General features: G+C 52.3%; 5 protein-coding genes across 5 annotated transcripts; 2 read left to right on the top strand and 3 right to left on the bottom strand.

Moving 5' to 3' along the window:
* Nucleotides 1–522: 522 nt before the first annotated feature.
* On the bottom strand, nucleotides 523–2111 carry COCCADRAFT_91866 (uncharacterized protein; the record flags this gene model as incomplete). The annotated part of the gene is made up of 2 exons (XM_007712453.1): nucleotides 523–1534; nucleotides 1588–2111. The coding sequence occupies 2 exons, from the start codon at nucleotides 2109–2111 to the stop codon at nucleotides 523–525; spliced, it is 1536 nt and encodes a 511-aa protein (XP_007710643.1).
* A 775-nt stretch (nucleotides 2112–2886) lies between these two features.
* COCCADRAFT_35369 (uncharacterized protein) lies at nucleotides 2887–3852 on the top strand (the record flags this gene model as incomplete). The annotated part of the gene is made up of 1 exon (XM_007712452.1): nucleotides 2887–3852. The coding sequence occupies one exon, from the start codon at nucleotides 2887–2889 to the stop codon at nucleotides 3850–3852; it is 966 nt and encodes a 321-aa protein (XP_007710642.1).
* Nucleotides 3853–4104: 252 nt separating this feature from the next.
* On the bottom strand, nucleotides 4105–6609 carry COCCADRAFT_3657 (uncharacterized protein; the record flags this gene model as incomplete). Its single annotated transcript, XM_007712428.1, has 7 exons — nucleotides 4105–4577; nucleotides 4631–4842; nucleotides 4971–5598; nucleotides 5647–5818; nucleotides 5894–6065; nucleotides 6118–6468; nucleotides 6560–6609. 7 exons carry the CDS (start codon nucleotides 6607–6609, stop codon nucleotides 4105–4107), a joined length of 2058 nt encoding a protein of 685 aa, XP_007710618.1.
* A 550-nt stretch (nucleotides 6610–7159) lies between these two features.
* Nucleotides 7160–8658, bottom strand: COCCADRAFT_91929 (uncharacterized protein; the record flags this gene model as incomplete). The annotated part of the gene is made up of 9 exons (XM_007712451.1): nucleotides 7160–7226; nucleotides 7276–7459; nucleotides 7509–7587; nucleotides 7644–8000; nucleotides 8071–8170; nucleotides 8220–8263; nucleotides 8314–8443; nucleotides 8495–8542; nucleotides 8603–8658. The coding sequence occupies 9 exons, from the start codon at nucleotides 8656–8658 to the stop codon at nucleotides 7160–7162; spliced, it is 1065 nt and encodes a 354-aa protein (XP_007710641.1).
* A 3207-nt stretch (nucleotides 8659–11865) lies between these two features.
* Nucleotides 11866–13197, top strand: COCCADRAFT_91850 (uncharacterized protein; the record flags this gene model as incomplete). Its single annotated transcript, XM_007712450.1, has 6 exons — nucleotides 11866–11977; nucleotides 12050–12395; nucleotides 12442–12570; nucleotides 12623–12752; nucleotides 12808–13046; nucleotides 13098–13197. The coding sequence occupies 6 exons, from the start codon at nucleotides 11866–11868 to the stop codon at nucleotides 13195–13197; spliced, it is 1056 nt and encodes a 351-aa protein (XP_007710640.1).
* Nucleotides 13198–15044: the final 1847 nt, after the last annotated feature.

Raw genomic sequence — 15044 nt, 5'->3', positions numbered from 1 at the left:
TCTTGTTAAACTCCCTGCCATGCATTAGCGATATGTGCATAATGAACCCGTTGCTTTTTCTCTTTCGTCTTTGTCTAGAGCGTATCCATGTCCCAAAAGTTACCGTATCGAGGTACGCAGGGAATCGGGACGCTCAGACGGGCGTTCAGGTCGACCACGTTGTGGCGAGGTGGCGTTGTCCATGGGTCCGTGGATTTCCTTTTATGGGCCCACATCCCTCTCATGGAGCCATGCACCATGTACCATGTACTTGCTGTTACATGGGAGAGATGCTGGATCAATCCCAGCAGAAAGACCTGGCGGGTCTCGATCGTGGACCCATGGATCGTACTTTTAGCGGTGCGATACGCGAAGTGAGATTAGCGACAAAGAGAGGATGGATACATGGAGAGCGTGTTGCATATACAGGGATGAGCATTTCTTGGCAAAAGATGTGTAATTACGGACTATCCATTCAGCAGCATTAACCCAGAGAACTTCTTTTTACTTTCAAGTAAAGTACTCCGCACACAGACCTCCTCTCTATGGTGGCAAAGGCTTACCATTCGGCGTAGTACCATCACACGGCGTCTTCAACTTACTCACCTCAATGCTCTGTACTACCTCTCCCTCATGCGCAATCAACACCGCCTCGCCACTCGGCTTGTATGCTTCCCAGTCCAACTTGGGCAGTCCGTTAACAGGGTCCTTGGCAAATGCCAAATAGTAATCCTGAACCTGCTCGCTGACCTTGCGCTGGAACTCGGTGCCATTGCCCCTTGCGATGCCGTAGGCGCCAAAATACATTGGAACGTCAGACGAGTGGTATGCGCCTTGCCAGAACTGGGGTGAGATGTTGCTAAAGTTTCCAGCGTAGAGGTAGCGGAATGTGGTGGTGTTTGCTGTGAACCGGTCGTCTGTTGTTTGCGCAGCAGGGCATAGGAAGAATTGACCTGTTACAAAGTCTGCCTGAGCCTTAACGGGCCCATAGGTCTTGTTGTACGTTCCGAATGCGGTGCCCTCGTCAGAAGTCGTGCCAATTATGGCAGGCTTGCGTGAAAACTTTCCAGCCAGAGCGCGCGCAGTAACGTCTGAGAAGAATGCGCGGTTGTCGACTACTGGTGTGAAACTCAGGCTGGGAGATGTGCCGTTGTCGGCATACTGCTTGAGGAAGCCTTCAATGGCTGTATGGGGCACGCGCCGGAAGCAGTCAATCTCGGCTTTGGGGCTGGAATTGCTGCATCCAAACTGCTTGGCGACAAAGGTAAAGTTTGTCTGTTGGACGTCGGCACTTGCAATAGGGAGTAGAGCCGTTCCGGAGTTCATTATAAGACCCGAAACAATAGGGTCTTTAGGGTAGGCGAAGTTGTAGTTGTCGACAGAAGAAGCGCCCGCAGACTGTCCCCAAAGGGTGATGCGAGATGGATCACCACCAAAGTTGCGGATGTTATCCCGGATCCATTCCAAAGCCACGCGTTGGTCCAGTAAGCCAAGGTTCTGTTCGTCGGCCTTGAGGCTCTTCGAGTTGGGAAAGCCAAAGATGTTCAGACGGTAGCTGCATATGGTGAGTACTTTTCCAGAAAAGGAGGGTCATTTGCTTCAACTTACTTGATTCCAACAACAATGTGCTCTCCAGTCCTCTCAACCCATCTTGAAGGAACCTGATACGGAACAGTAGGTCCGCCAGTCACAAAGCCTCCACCATGGATCCAAACAAGCACAGGCAGCAATTCCTTCTTGCGGCCTCCATCCTGACACTGAGCCAAAGGCGCCCAAATATTGAGTTTCAGACATTCTTCAGATTGAAAAAGGCGTGGCGTGATAATAAACTCCGGCGCATCGGTGAGCCAAACATTCGGCCTATCGACCTCGAACTGAGGACAAGAAGGACCCAAGACATTCGCCTCGATGAGTTTGTTCGACCTCTTCACTGAAGTCGGGGGCAACCATCTCCGTGCTCCCACCGGCTGCTCTGCAAAGGGAATACCAAGGTACTGCGCAACATTCGGTGTTATGTCATCAGTGAAACCCTTGACCTTGCCCGATGAAGTCTGGATAACCGCTGGGCTTCCAGCAGCAGCCCAAACAGGAAACTGGGAGAGACCCAAAAGAAATGCCGTCACTCTTGCCATGATGAGCGAAGAAGATGCGCAAGAGATGGATGTATTTCCAGAACCCCAAATCCCCCGCGCTTTTGTACTCCATTTCCCTCCTAAATACCTCGGATATAACAAAATAGCTCTAGTAGCCAATTTCTCCACATAGCGGCGGAAAACGTGTCTGGGGCCCCAACTTTTCCTAGCCGTCTTCTAAGGCCCGGCCGTATTGACATCATCCGAGGTTTACGCGTAGCCTTGTCATTGGGTCGTTGATCAAAAATCGTAATCATAGGTCCACCTTCCTATTGCAACCTAGCCCCCCCCCCCGCAGTCCATGACTTTAGAGTAACGGGAGTACCTGTAAGCGGTCAGTTGCAGGGGATACAGATCTAGGAAAATAAGCTCTTGCGGAAATTATACTTTGGAAATGACATTGTTTGTAACTTAGGAAGGGGGGGTGAACCCTTGTCGTTTTTTTGTATGGAATAATCATCACAACTTGCTCGTCGTCTCGAGGTAAAGGATTTTTTTTTCAAATGGAGGGGCTCTCTCTCCCCCGAATCCCCGGGAAAGCAAGAGAGATCAACGGACTAAATGCCGGTCCCACATCGTACGAATCGGCAGCATTACCGACCAGGTTGAAGCCTTCTTAAAGCGGATTGTGGCAGTTGATGTGAACCAGGTCTATCAAAACACCTCCAGACCAACTTTTTTTAACCCCCTTATCTCACATATCCTTTCAATATCCTACCTACATATATATCCTCAGGGCGAAAGAAGAACCGGTACACATAATACCTTAAAAAAAATGAAAATCCTCATCACAGGCGCCTCCGGCTTCGTCGGCCAAATCCTCGCCCACCACCTCCTCGCCACAAACACAGCCACGCATCTCATCCTCGCGGACCTCCACGAACCCCCTTCACCCAACCCCTCATCCCAAAACATCACTTGCACAGCCGCAGACCTGACTTCCCCCTCCGCCTGCACCTCGCTCATAGCGCAAAACCCCGATGCAGCCTACATCCTACATGGCATAATGTCGAGCGGCAGCGAAGCCAACCTCGATCTAGGCCTCAGTGTAAACTTTGAATCCGTACGCACACTCCTTGACACAATCCGCGCGCAGCGTCCCGGCATCAAGGTAATCTTCACCTCGTCGTGCGCCGTGTACGGGCGCGCAGCCGTAGCAAACGTAGCCACGGAAACAGACATAGTCGCCATGCCCGAGTCGAGCTACGGGACGCAGAAACTCATGATTGAATTCCTGATCAATGATTACTCGCGGCGCGGGCTGATCGACGGGCGCACAGTACGGCTCCCGACTGTGTTTGTGCGGGCGGGGGCGCCGACGGCGGCGGCGTCGTCGTTTGTATCGGGGATTGTGAGGGAGCCCGTCAAGGGTGTTGCAGCAGAGTTACCCGTGGATCCTTCGATAGGGATTTGGCTTACGTCGCCGCGGACGCTGGCGGCGAACTTGGTGCATGCGGTCAAGGTGCCTGCCGAGGCGTTTGGCCATTTCAGACAGGTTTTGTTGCCGGGGTATACGGCGACGAGTGGGGAGATTCTGGAGGCGCTGGAGAAAGTGGCGGGGAGGGAGACGCGGGCGTTGGTTACGGAGAAGAGGGATGAGGCGACGGAGAGGATTGTGTTGAGTTGGCCGGCCAAGTATGATACCTCGAGAGCGAAGGAGTTGGGGTTTAGTGAGGATGTGGGGCTTGAGCAGACGATTAGGGATTTCATTGAGGGAGAGAAGAGCAAGGCTGAGTCATGATGGGATGAGGTAAATACGATGGAAATGTCAAGATGCCTATAGACGATTGAATGAATGTAGATGACGACGTAGCATAGATTTACACTAGATGTACAAAATCCATATCATGGACATTTGTGGAGACTTTCAAGGCGCATCTTCAAGTTGCATAATATATCCACGTAAAATGGTCACAGATACTCTGCTTGTCTTGAATTCGAATCATCATATTGACAACCCGCAAAGCCCTGTGTCAGAATAAAAAAACAGAGCTTAGGCCTTGACCGCATCAATCTTATCCTTGACCGCATCCCCCTTATCCTTGACCACATCATCTTTATCTTTGACCGTATCCTTTTCTTTTTCAGCACCGTCTTTATCCTTCTCAGGTCCATCTGTAGCCTTCTCCGCATCATCTTTATCCTTCTCATCATTGACGGTCTTCTTTTCAGTCTCAATCAAGTCGTAGTCAAAATCAGCCTTGTTGTCCTCAGCATCAAATACCAAAGTCCGTCTTTTGATCTCTCTCGGCAGGGGTGAAGTCGCTGGAATGTCCACACCAATCAAGGCATCCTTGGCCTTCTTGAAATCTTCGGCTCGTTTGTTATCATCAGGTGCGGGTGAGGATACAGGTGTCTTGTTTCCCCATCCCTTTCTCTTCTCACTTGCCCAAGTGCCCCAACTAGAGAAGTAGGCACTGGCCCTCGCTTGTGCGTGTGAGAGATCCGGAGCTTGTGGTGATTTCCCTATAGTCAATCAGTCTGTATGTACTTCTCACGCTCTGGCCAGTACAACTTACACTTCTTTTCTTCCTCGGCTGCTCGTCCCTCCTTCTCGGCCTGAATTCTTGCTTCTTCAGCCCTTTGCTTCTGAGCTTCACGCATGGCTTCCATCTCTGCCCAGAGTCTATTGTAGGCGGAGGAGAACCTTTGCTGCCCTGCAGCGATCTGCTTTCCGAGGATTTCTCTACTCTTTTCGAGTCGTTCATCAAGGTGCATTTCTGCTACCTGCCTAATCGCCACGCGAGAATCAGCACACATACTCCCACTGAGACAGCTTGGAATGTGGGGTTGCTCCAAAGACTAAGAAGGAAGACTTAGTTGGGGTTGCAAGGCGAAAGAAAAGAAGTGGAGACGTACTGTGCTAGTCGGCGCTGAACGTCTTCCATGCTGAGACCACCCGAGCAAGGATGCTTGGGATCGACAATGTCGAAGAGATGTGAGTCTGTGAATTTGTTCCAGATGCGGAAATTCTCCGTCTGCATCCAGGCCTGTACCCAGTCGTTCGAGAACTCGCTGGCCGGGTCGCCCTCAACATCAGTGAGTACGGGCTCTTTATGTGCGTGCTTCTCCATGTACAGTTTGTATTTGACTGAGCTTAGCATCGCAAGGAGGTACTCTTCAAACTGCATGCGGATAAATTCTTCACTGCCAGCATACCCATGGTCCTTGGGCCGCCCTGGGTCCGACTCGTCCCATGTATCGTGAACTGTCTGGGTTAGGAAGTCAATCCATCGCCGGTCTGGTGTCGAGAGGACCGATGCTTGACGAAGCGAAGCCGAAGTGATATTCACCGTATGATCATCGAGGTTGATGAGAATGTCACTGTAGCGATCTTTTTGCTGCAGTAACAATGAATTTGTAGAGCCAACAATGTACGACTTTGTGTGTTGATCTGCCAAAACATCGAGCTGCTGAAGCGGGGTATACGGTCCGAATAGCGAGCCTGTACCAAACAACTGCAGGGGGAGACCCATATATGCAAGCACTGCGATTCGTTAACACGATGGGCTGTCGTCTGGGGTTGGACACTAACAAGAAGCGCGTTCTGACGTTTTCAACGACGTTGGCATGACACATTTCTCCTCGCACGAATTGAACTTGGGGTCAGCAGCATCCTGGAGGTGGCGAATAAGGCCGGGTATCAGAGAAATAAGAGCAAATTGCATCATGCATAATCGCTCGCAATGAGAGCCGAAGAAAAGAACCTGTTGGGTGTTGTGTCAACATTAGTGTGACAGCTGTACGCGCCGTCTCTCCTCGACTGCCAGAATGTAGCGTACCTTTGGTTGGAGTAAAGCGCACTTGAAAAGAACCAGAGTCTGCCATTTGAACTCGTGTATGAACTCGCGCAAAGAGATACCGAAGTAGTGGTCCTGCTGCCCTTCCTGGTTCCTAAGCAGCTGGGGTAGACTTTCTGTGAACCGCTCCAATATCTCAATGTCCCTAAAGTCTCTGTAGTTTGTGTTAGCCGCATGGCCGACCGTCCTTCTTTTGAACAGTATACCTTTGCGCAAACCACAGCTGAGTAACAACACTCAACTGTGCCTTGATTGCGCCAAAATGCTGCGGGCTGTTGCTTATAACCACTACCGCCTTTTGCACCGTACTCCTTGTAACTTCAGCCGGCCGGTCTATGAGCTTGCTAGCATCGAGTTGTCGCGTACATGAGATACCGAAAAGAGAGGTTGCGGGCTCGTTCGGGGTTTGTGCACGGCGGAGGGTGAAGTAGGAGTAGTCTTCGGTGGAGGCATGAGCGCCATCGCTCAGGGCCATGAAGGGCAAGAGGGACCAGTCATTGTCGGCTGCCGGGTCGGTCCCCTCTTCTGCACCAAGCCAGAGTTCGATTTCGGGGCCTCTATCGTTTTTTATCAGCAAATTTGTTATTCCAGTACAGATGGTCCAAAGCCCCCCCTTTGCCCACTCCATGAAATAGTAACTGAGCTTACCGCGCATGATGAAAATCCACCACACATACAAGCGGATTAAGTGTCGCCATGGTTGTGCGCTCGTGGAAATGTCGCACGGCGGTCAGGTTCTCGAAAGTGAAGAATCCAAGGCCATAGGGGCCGGGCTCACGTCCTATGCATAGTTGGGGAACGCGATGCGAGCGGTGACGAACAACACCCGTCCCACCATCAGCCAACCTTATGGAGCTAGGCCTCTTTAGGTCACTAGCCTCGGCGAGCGCCACCTCATCAGCCACCCTGGAGCAAATGCATCACCAAGACGACCAGACTGGAGAGCATTATTAACAACATAATCTCATATTCTTACCTAAGCTAAGGGCATGGCCCAGTCGTGTCATGAAACATTCCTTTCGTGTACAAGCATTGATAATTCAAAAGACAAAAATAACACCCATGTCCATCTACCTCCGCACTTTCATGTCACATGGGTCCGTCCACCAAACGAGACCTTGGGAATCTTTGAGAAAAGCCAAATCCGCCTGCTCCGCGCAGATGATACATCGAACTTTGATAAACTACATGACTCGGTGCTGGGAACTGTAAAAGTATTATGGCTGGATTCGGAACATCCATTGGCGATCAGCTGCCGTTGTTCTCCTCCGGTACTGCCGCATCAACGTTGTGGTAATCGAGGATCTCCGAGTACCTGCAAATAAGTCAGCATCTTGTGTCCCTTGGTCTAGTTGTGAGCCTACATCATGATCTTCCAGGTGTCGACTGGCAAGTCCGCATCATTGAACGACCAATCGAATTTCTCGTCGGCTACCGGCTCATCCGTCGGGTCGTGGTATGGCGCAAGGTATGCGTGAGCGAGAGCCTGCTCTGCTCGTACGCGCTTCCTCGGGTCAAAAACCAGCATGTTTTCTAGAAGATCAACCGCTGTGGAAAGTTAGTCTAGCACTCTGGGCGTCAAGTTTTCAGCACGTACCATCAGGCTCAGCGTTCTTGAACTTGTTGGCCAATGGTTGCCTCTCGCGCTTGGGAAGCGATTGAACGAATCGCAGTGTCTGTACAGTTTTAGCCAAGGCTCCTCGCGATTTCAGTTGCGGGGGGGCGTATTTACGTTTTCACTGCAAATGGTCTGAATAACATCATCTGGGGGAGTGCCCAAAAGCTCCGTGATAATGGAGAATTGGTTCACGTGGTCCTTTCCAGGGAAAAGGGGCTTGCCCTCGAGCATCTCAGCAAAGATGCATCCCGCGCTCCAAATGTCAACCTCCACATCGTACTTTTGCCACGTGAGCATGATTTCAGGTGCTCGGTAGTATCGTGTCGAGACGTAACCCGTCATCTGGGGGTCTTGTATACGGGCGAGACCGAAGTCGCAAATCTTGAGATCGCAGTTCTCGTTGACGAGGATGTTGCTGGGCTTGAGATCGCGGTGCACCACACCAGCGGAGTGGACGTATTTCAATCCACGCTTTCTTGAGTCAGCCAAAATTCCTCCCCTTTGTTTTATTGTGCACGTTGAATCGATTTCTACTACGTACCAAAATCTGATAGAGAAAGTATTGGATAAATTGCTTCTCGAGCGGCCTCGAAGTGAGCAGACGGTGAAGATCGGTGCCGAGGAGCTCAGTGACGAAGTAGCTGAATTGATCAGTATGTGTTCATGGCGGGCCGTAATTGGGCTACGTACATGTCCTCGAGGGGAGAGATGAAGATATCGCTCAAACTGATGATCTAGGTGGGGTCAGAATTTTGCTTGGAGGTTTGGCAGCAGAATTGCCCACATTTTCGTGTCGAAGGTGCTTCAAGAGCTTCAGTTCTCGGTATGTTCGCTTGGACAGAACTGGAGTGCTGAAGGGCTTCATGATCTTCTTAACAGCCACCGCCTGGTTGGTAAGCTGGTCCTTTGCTGAGCTGCGGCAAAAGTCAATACTGAGTTATTCGCGAAGATGGAGGGAATGGTACCAGACGAGACCGAATGCGCCCATGCCGACAGGCTGCAGATCGGTGTATCTGTGGAATGTTAGCAGAGGCAGAGGCAGGAGTTGACGAGGGTGGGGCATTGTTCCGCACCTGCTGGTAATCTCAAAGGTGGTGCCAAAAATCTGGGCGCGTACGAATTCCGCCATGATAGAATGTGGAGTTTATGGCAATGCGATAGGCGCGGGGTGGAGGGCTTTGGATAAAGGGGGGGCTTGGGAGGGTTGTGGTTGGAAAAAAGGCAGGCTGGACGTGGGGAAGTCGCGAATATTTCGGAACTGAGGAGCACGTCGAGGCTGCTAAATACAGACAGGTCTTATTGGAGTCGGTAACTAGACGCGGCAAACAAGGCGATTGCGCGACACTGGCTCCGAGGACTCGTTTGTGAGCACTTTCAGAGTTTGCACCAGGGTAGGGGAGACGGTTGGGAAGGGTAGTAGTGGCCGTGTTTGATTACCGCCTTGAGTGTGTGGACAGGCAAACGGGCGGGCGAGGGCGAGTAGTGGCGGCGGCGGCAGAGTTAGCTTTGTGCAGCACACAGGGATGGAGGATGGCAGTCAGAGCAGTGGCAAGCGTGGAGATGAGCGGCGAGAGAAGAGGAGCAGGAGAGTGAAGGTCTAGGAGGGCGACGAGGGGCAAGGCACCAGACGCGATGAGGGATGCATGGCCCGGGCTCTAGACGTCTCTCACGCAGGTTTCGGCGTGTTCAAGAGTGACGTCACGATGGTCTTTGGGAGTTGTCGATAAAAGCCCGTGCATCACGTCCAGTACAATTTTTCCCTGGGCCCATTGAATGCTCAGTCCACGCGTAATCGGCGGGCGTGCCATGGGAACGCGGCCGACCTGCTTGTCCTGCCCAGGTACCCCACCACGACTGACGTTAACGGCTGTGTGGTGCCCATCCCAGCCTTGTCCCTCTCTCCCCCTCACTTCACGTGGTCTGCCGGCTCGTGCGCGTTCCCGCCTAGGATTCGCTCGCGCCCGACGGGGGATGGGATGGCCACGGAAACATGGAGTGGGAATTTCACTCAGCTCGACATGGAGCCGCTGGAGGTGGCTCTGTGTTGGGTATGCGGTTGCGGCCTGAGAGAGAGAGAGAGAGAGTGGCGATGTGCATGCCTGGGCAGCCGCTGTGCCTCGTTTGCTGACGATACGATGGAGCAGCTGTAGCCGCACATGGCAGCCAAGCCTGGTGTCATTTCGACGTAGTAGTATGCAGGTGTGTACACATGTAGGTACATGCGTGTGTATGTAGTATGTACTTGGATACGTACAACACAGATATACATACACACACACACACATATGAGTCGCATACACAGCAAAGGGGGCCTGACATGGCAATCGCCCTGTATTAGCCGCCACAATCACCATGGCAATCCGATGTCTGCTAAAAGTCGATACACGCCAGACTAGGCCCAGGTCACGCATGCGGTGATGGGCTGGACTGCGCTGGACTGGTGTGGTCTGCTCGGCTTGCTCCGAAGGCGTGTGGACGGCACCCCTGCGGCTATCACGGCAGGTTATAGCCATAGCCGCGGAAGCTGACAGTACCTACACAACGTGGTAGCGGCAGCTGACAGACGTGGTGTTCCCGGGGCGGTTCAGGTGCAAGAGCATAGAGTGTCGCTGTCTGCATGGCCGCCGCCGGCTCCAATCGTGTTTCATCGCCACGCGTCATCATGCACGACATGGCCGCCGCCTTGTCACTGGGTAGCGTGCGACTCTAGACAGACAAAGCAGCGCGCGAGCAGTGAATGCGGCAAGGCTCAGTCTGTATGGTGGATGGGGTGCATGTATGCCATTGTGTTGTGTGTGTGGGCTCTGGCGCCGAAAGCTAGCGTCTCACAAGGCGAGCATAGCAGAGGTCTGGCCAGCAGGCCCCCTTGGAGCCAGGACGAGCCAGGGGGGAGCGAATGAGAAAGCGCGTCCGAAGAGCGTCGCTGTGTCAGTAGGAGCAAGCGGTCCTTAATTTAGACGTCATTTGGCAGTGCAGAGACCAGACTGAATGCCTCGCCTGCCGATCCAGGGCATGGAGACGAACTCTATCGTGCAGGCGCCCAAGGGCATTCCGCTGCCATCCCGCGCGGGTAGGCCGTCGTCGCCTGCTGAGGAGGGGGTGTCTGTGCTGTTTGCAACCAAAGGCTCACTGCTCACTGCTCACTGCTCACTGTACTGCACTCGATGCTGAGTAGGAGGATGAGCAGCGGCTGCAGGGGCGGTAATATGAAAGGGACACAGGACACACTGCTCGACTGCCAACCGCCAAATGCCAACCCGCAATTTGCCAATGACAGCTGGATGCCGCATCTGGCACCCATGAAAGACTGCCGTCGCATAGGGCGTCCAGGACGGAAGAGAGAGTGCCAGACAGCCCGGCCTGCCCTGTCCTGTCCTGTCCTGTCCTGCCCTCGCACCACTCCCTCCCTGCCGTAGTAGCCGTACTGCAAGTAGAGTAGCAGTCGACTGCTAGCATCCGCCCTCTCCCTCTGCCTCTGCCATCTGCGCGCCCGCTTCAGCGCCGTGTTCCACAGCCTTGGCCTGTGCCATTTGACCCTGATCGCTGTCCTGGTATCCCGGATTGAATGAGGCTTAGCAGCACTCGACTCCCATCATCATCATCATCATCATCATCACCACCGCCGCCGCCGCCAGCCCCGGCTCTGCTGCTGCCGCTACCATCAACCATCATCCTCTCTGCCATCGCCCTCCCGTGCTCGATCCACTTCTCTCACCCGACACCGCGCCCATCCCGCAGCCAGCACCGCCTCACCCTCGCCGCCTGCACTTACCGTCTCCAGCCACGAGGCTTGTTGGCCTGTCAGCAGCGGCGTTTGCAGTGCCCGGCGACGTTGCAAGCTTCGCCGACTCCAGATCCCGCGCCTTCCTCGTCAACTTGCTGGGGAAGCCTCCTCCGCACGAGCCAACAGCAGCCCTGGAGTCTCGGATCTAGCTCGACAACACCACCCTACCAACCATTCAACACCACCACCACCGTCGCTACGAACCCCTCCGCCTGCGAGCGCCCACCCAGCAAGGCCCCCGCCCCCATCCAGCTCTCCGACCACCCTGGCGCCCGTCGCCCCTTCCGCTTGCCCACGCTGCGAGGGCCCCCTTTGACCCGAGCTGCGTGTCGGATTCACCCGACGGGAACCATCACCACAGCTCCACCACTCCAACGCGCCCCCCCTGCGCCGCCATCGACTCGACACAATCCATCGCGCCCGCCCCGACACGAAGCAGACGACCTCCTCGCGACGCGCTGGGCCCAGTGCTCACCCATTGTCCCGCGCCCGACGTCCATCATCGCCCGCGGCCGCGAGCCGCACTAGACGACAGCCACCATGGGTATCTGCATGAGCACAAACAACGACGATGTCGAGCAGAAGAAGCGCAGCCAGGCCATCGACCGCAAGCTCGAAGAGGACTCGCGCAGGCTACGGCGAGAATGCAAGATCCTGCTGCTGGGTGAGTGGCCAAAGAAAAAAAACCCGCTGGCCTGCCCTGCTCTATCCCAGCCCTGCTAATCCGCCCCTACAGGTTCCGGAGAGAGTGGCAAGTCGACCATTGTCAAGCAAATGAAGATTATACACCAAAACGGCTACACGCAGGAGGAGCTTGCCATGTACCGCCTGACCATCTACAAGAACGTCATCGACTGTGCAAAGGCTCTTATTGGCGCCATGCGGCAATTCGACATTACCTGCGAGAATTCAGGCAACGCCGAGCTATGCGACTATCTGGCCAACTACACCGTCGACCCGGACCCGGAAAAGCCACTCGACCAAAGAGTAGGCCAGGCCATTACCTCCATGTGGCGCGACCCTTGCATACCAAAGGTGCTGGAGCACTCGAGCGAATTCTACCTGATGGATTCTGCGCCCTAGTACGTTTGCGCATCACGTTTCCATCGACTTGGCTGACACTTGTAGCTTCTTTGACGAGGTGGAACGGATATCAGATCCAAACTACGTGCCCATCGAATCCGACGTTCTACGAGCGCGCACCAAGACAACGGGCATTTATGAAACACGATTCACAATGGGCCAGCTAAGCATCCAGTACGTGCGCGACTTCAAACATGTGTCTGGTGCTCGGACTAACCTGAAACAGTATGTTTGATGTTGGAGGCCAACGGAGCGAACGCAAGAAATGGATACATTGTTTCGAGAACGTCACATCCATTATTTTCTGCGTAGCCTTGAGCGAATACGACCAGGTGTTGCTGGAAGAGAGTTCACAAGTATGTACTCCAAACCACATGTTCGTTGGATCTGTAGTACTGACTCGCGGCCCAGAACCGAATGATGGAGAGTTTAGTGCTTTTTGACTCGGTAGTCAACAGTCGATGGTTTATGCGAACAAGTATCATTCTCTTCCTCAACAAGGTTGACCTGTTCAAGGCCAAGCTTGCACGATCACCACTCGGCAACTATTTCCCAGATTACTCTGGCGGCAACGATGTCAACCGTGCCGCCAAATATCTCTTGTGGAGATTTAATCAGGTAAACCGGGCACACCTGAACCTATATCCTCAGTAAGAATTACGTATCCAGACCCCCCCACTATGCACGCCTAACCAAGCCAGCCTTACGCAAGCCACGGATACATCAAACATCCGACTCGTCTTCGCCGCCGTCAAGGAGACGATACTACAAAATGCGCTCAAAGATTCGGGCATATTGTGATTTGTCGTCCACACAGCAACCACGGTCCTCTGTCGCCCGCTCGGCCTCGGGCCTTATGAGTGCTCTGCCTTCGAAATTTGCGCACACGCGTTCCTCCGTCTACACTTACTACATAATACACGAGCCCGTTTACGATCATTACTCCCGATCGTGCCACTGATGAGGCACACTTGCGGCCACGAATTGGGATTTGGGAGATGTCATTGCCTCTAGCTATTGACACATAGAGAGCGCAGCATTGGTGTTTTTGGCGTTGAAAGATTCCCTGGGCCTGGTCCTTTTGTTTTTTCCAAATCTTGGGGATGCGAAATGGGGCATCACACTACACACACACACACCCACACACACACTTCCGCACACACACGTTATCATCGTCGTCGTCTCTCTCTCTCTCTCTGGGAACTGGGAACTGGACTTTTTTTGTTGTTCTATCTTCTGTGTCTTTTTCTTGACCTTGTTGTTCTTTGGAATTTTTTGTCCCTAACCCGCCTTCATCTTCTTTTCTTTTCTTCTTTCTCTCGCGCCTAGTTTCGACCTTAACTCAACCCGCCCGATTCCTCCCGCTTTTTTACTTCTTTTCCTTTTTTTATATGGTCCAACTGGTTTAGCCCTCTGTCTCTCTCTCTTTGTTGTGTGTGTGGTATATTGTGTGTACGTGTGTTGGAATTGAGAAAGAAAAAGTTGAATTGGAACATTTTTCACCCCACCCTCTTTCCTCTTCCCTTTCTTCCCTTCATCCGCTTTTTGTGACTCGGGGTTTCGCCCGTTGTTTCGGTCAGATAGGGAAGCACAGAGGAGAGGGGCGGGCTAAATAACCACCATTTTCTTGTACGCTTATATTAAAGCCTTCTTTCCTTCATGACAGTTCTTTTCTCTCCCCCCAAAGTTTTTTTGCTTTTACTCCCCGTTTTTTTTTCTTATATCAAGGTCTATATACACATCACTCTAACTCTACAAAAGGGATGTGTTCGTGCCTACTGGCGGTGGGTACTCGGTGGGAAGGAAGGGAGGGCGGTGACCTTTTCTTTTCTCTTTGCTCCAAAACAAAAAGGGTGAAAAAGATGTCTAAGACAACGGCCTGGAATCATCTTTTTTTTCTTTTACCTTTCTTAGTTGGCTATATGTGTGTGTTGTTTTCTATCTCCAGAGGTCCTAAGGGATATCTTATTGGCTTGGCTTAGTCTCTTTTTTTTCCTATAGTATACTATCTATGTCTTTTATAGTTTGTGGGGGAAGGAGCAATTCTGTGGGCGGACTGAATGGGTGGGAGAGAGGGTATAGGAGGGGCTTGCTAGTGCTGGGTGCTATATATATGTAATGGTTATACGGTCGAATTATTATTATTATTATTATTTGGGAAAAAAATATATATTATATTGTTTCATGTTTGTTACTTGTGTATATCGCCCATTTTCGTGTACCTTGGAATGGGTTTTCTCATTGTGATGTGATGCTGTTCTCTCTCCCTCTTTTACTTTTTTGTTTTCTCAAGACAAACGGTTTCCAAATCTTCCGTATTATCCCGTTTGTTTCGTCTATCTACTAATTTTTCTTTCTTCTTCCCCCCCTTCCAAGACGTTGAGACGTTTAACTGACATGTTGAAACTAGTCACCAAAACACTTCGCGTTACCGCCTTACCTAACAAGAACTATCGGTTATTGTTTTCTTCGTTGCGCATGTAGACGCACCCGTAGCGCAACTATTCATTAACCCACCGCACGTGAACATGCTTTTCCCATCCTTCATTACCGCCTCCCAATCATCCCAGTCTCTGACCAACTACCGCACCTTGTAATGTACACGTACACGTACATAATTCCCGTGCGTTGAGTTGTTGACTTCCTCC

The sequence above is a fragment of the Bipolaris zeicola genome, assembly GCF_000523435.1.
Source record: "Bipolaris zeicola 26-R-13 unplaced genomic scaffold scaffold_44, whole genome shotgun sequence".
In the NCBI taxonomy this organism is placed as follows: Eukaryota; Fungi; Ascomycota; class Dothideomycetes; order Pleosporales; family Pleosporaceae; genus Bipolaris; species Bipolaris zeicola.
The sequence above is the reverse complement of the archived record's forward strand: the minus strand, read 5'-3'. Positions and strand labels throughout refer to the sequence as shown.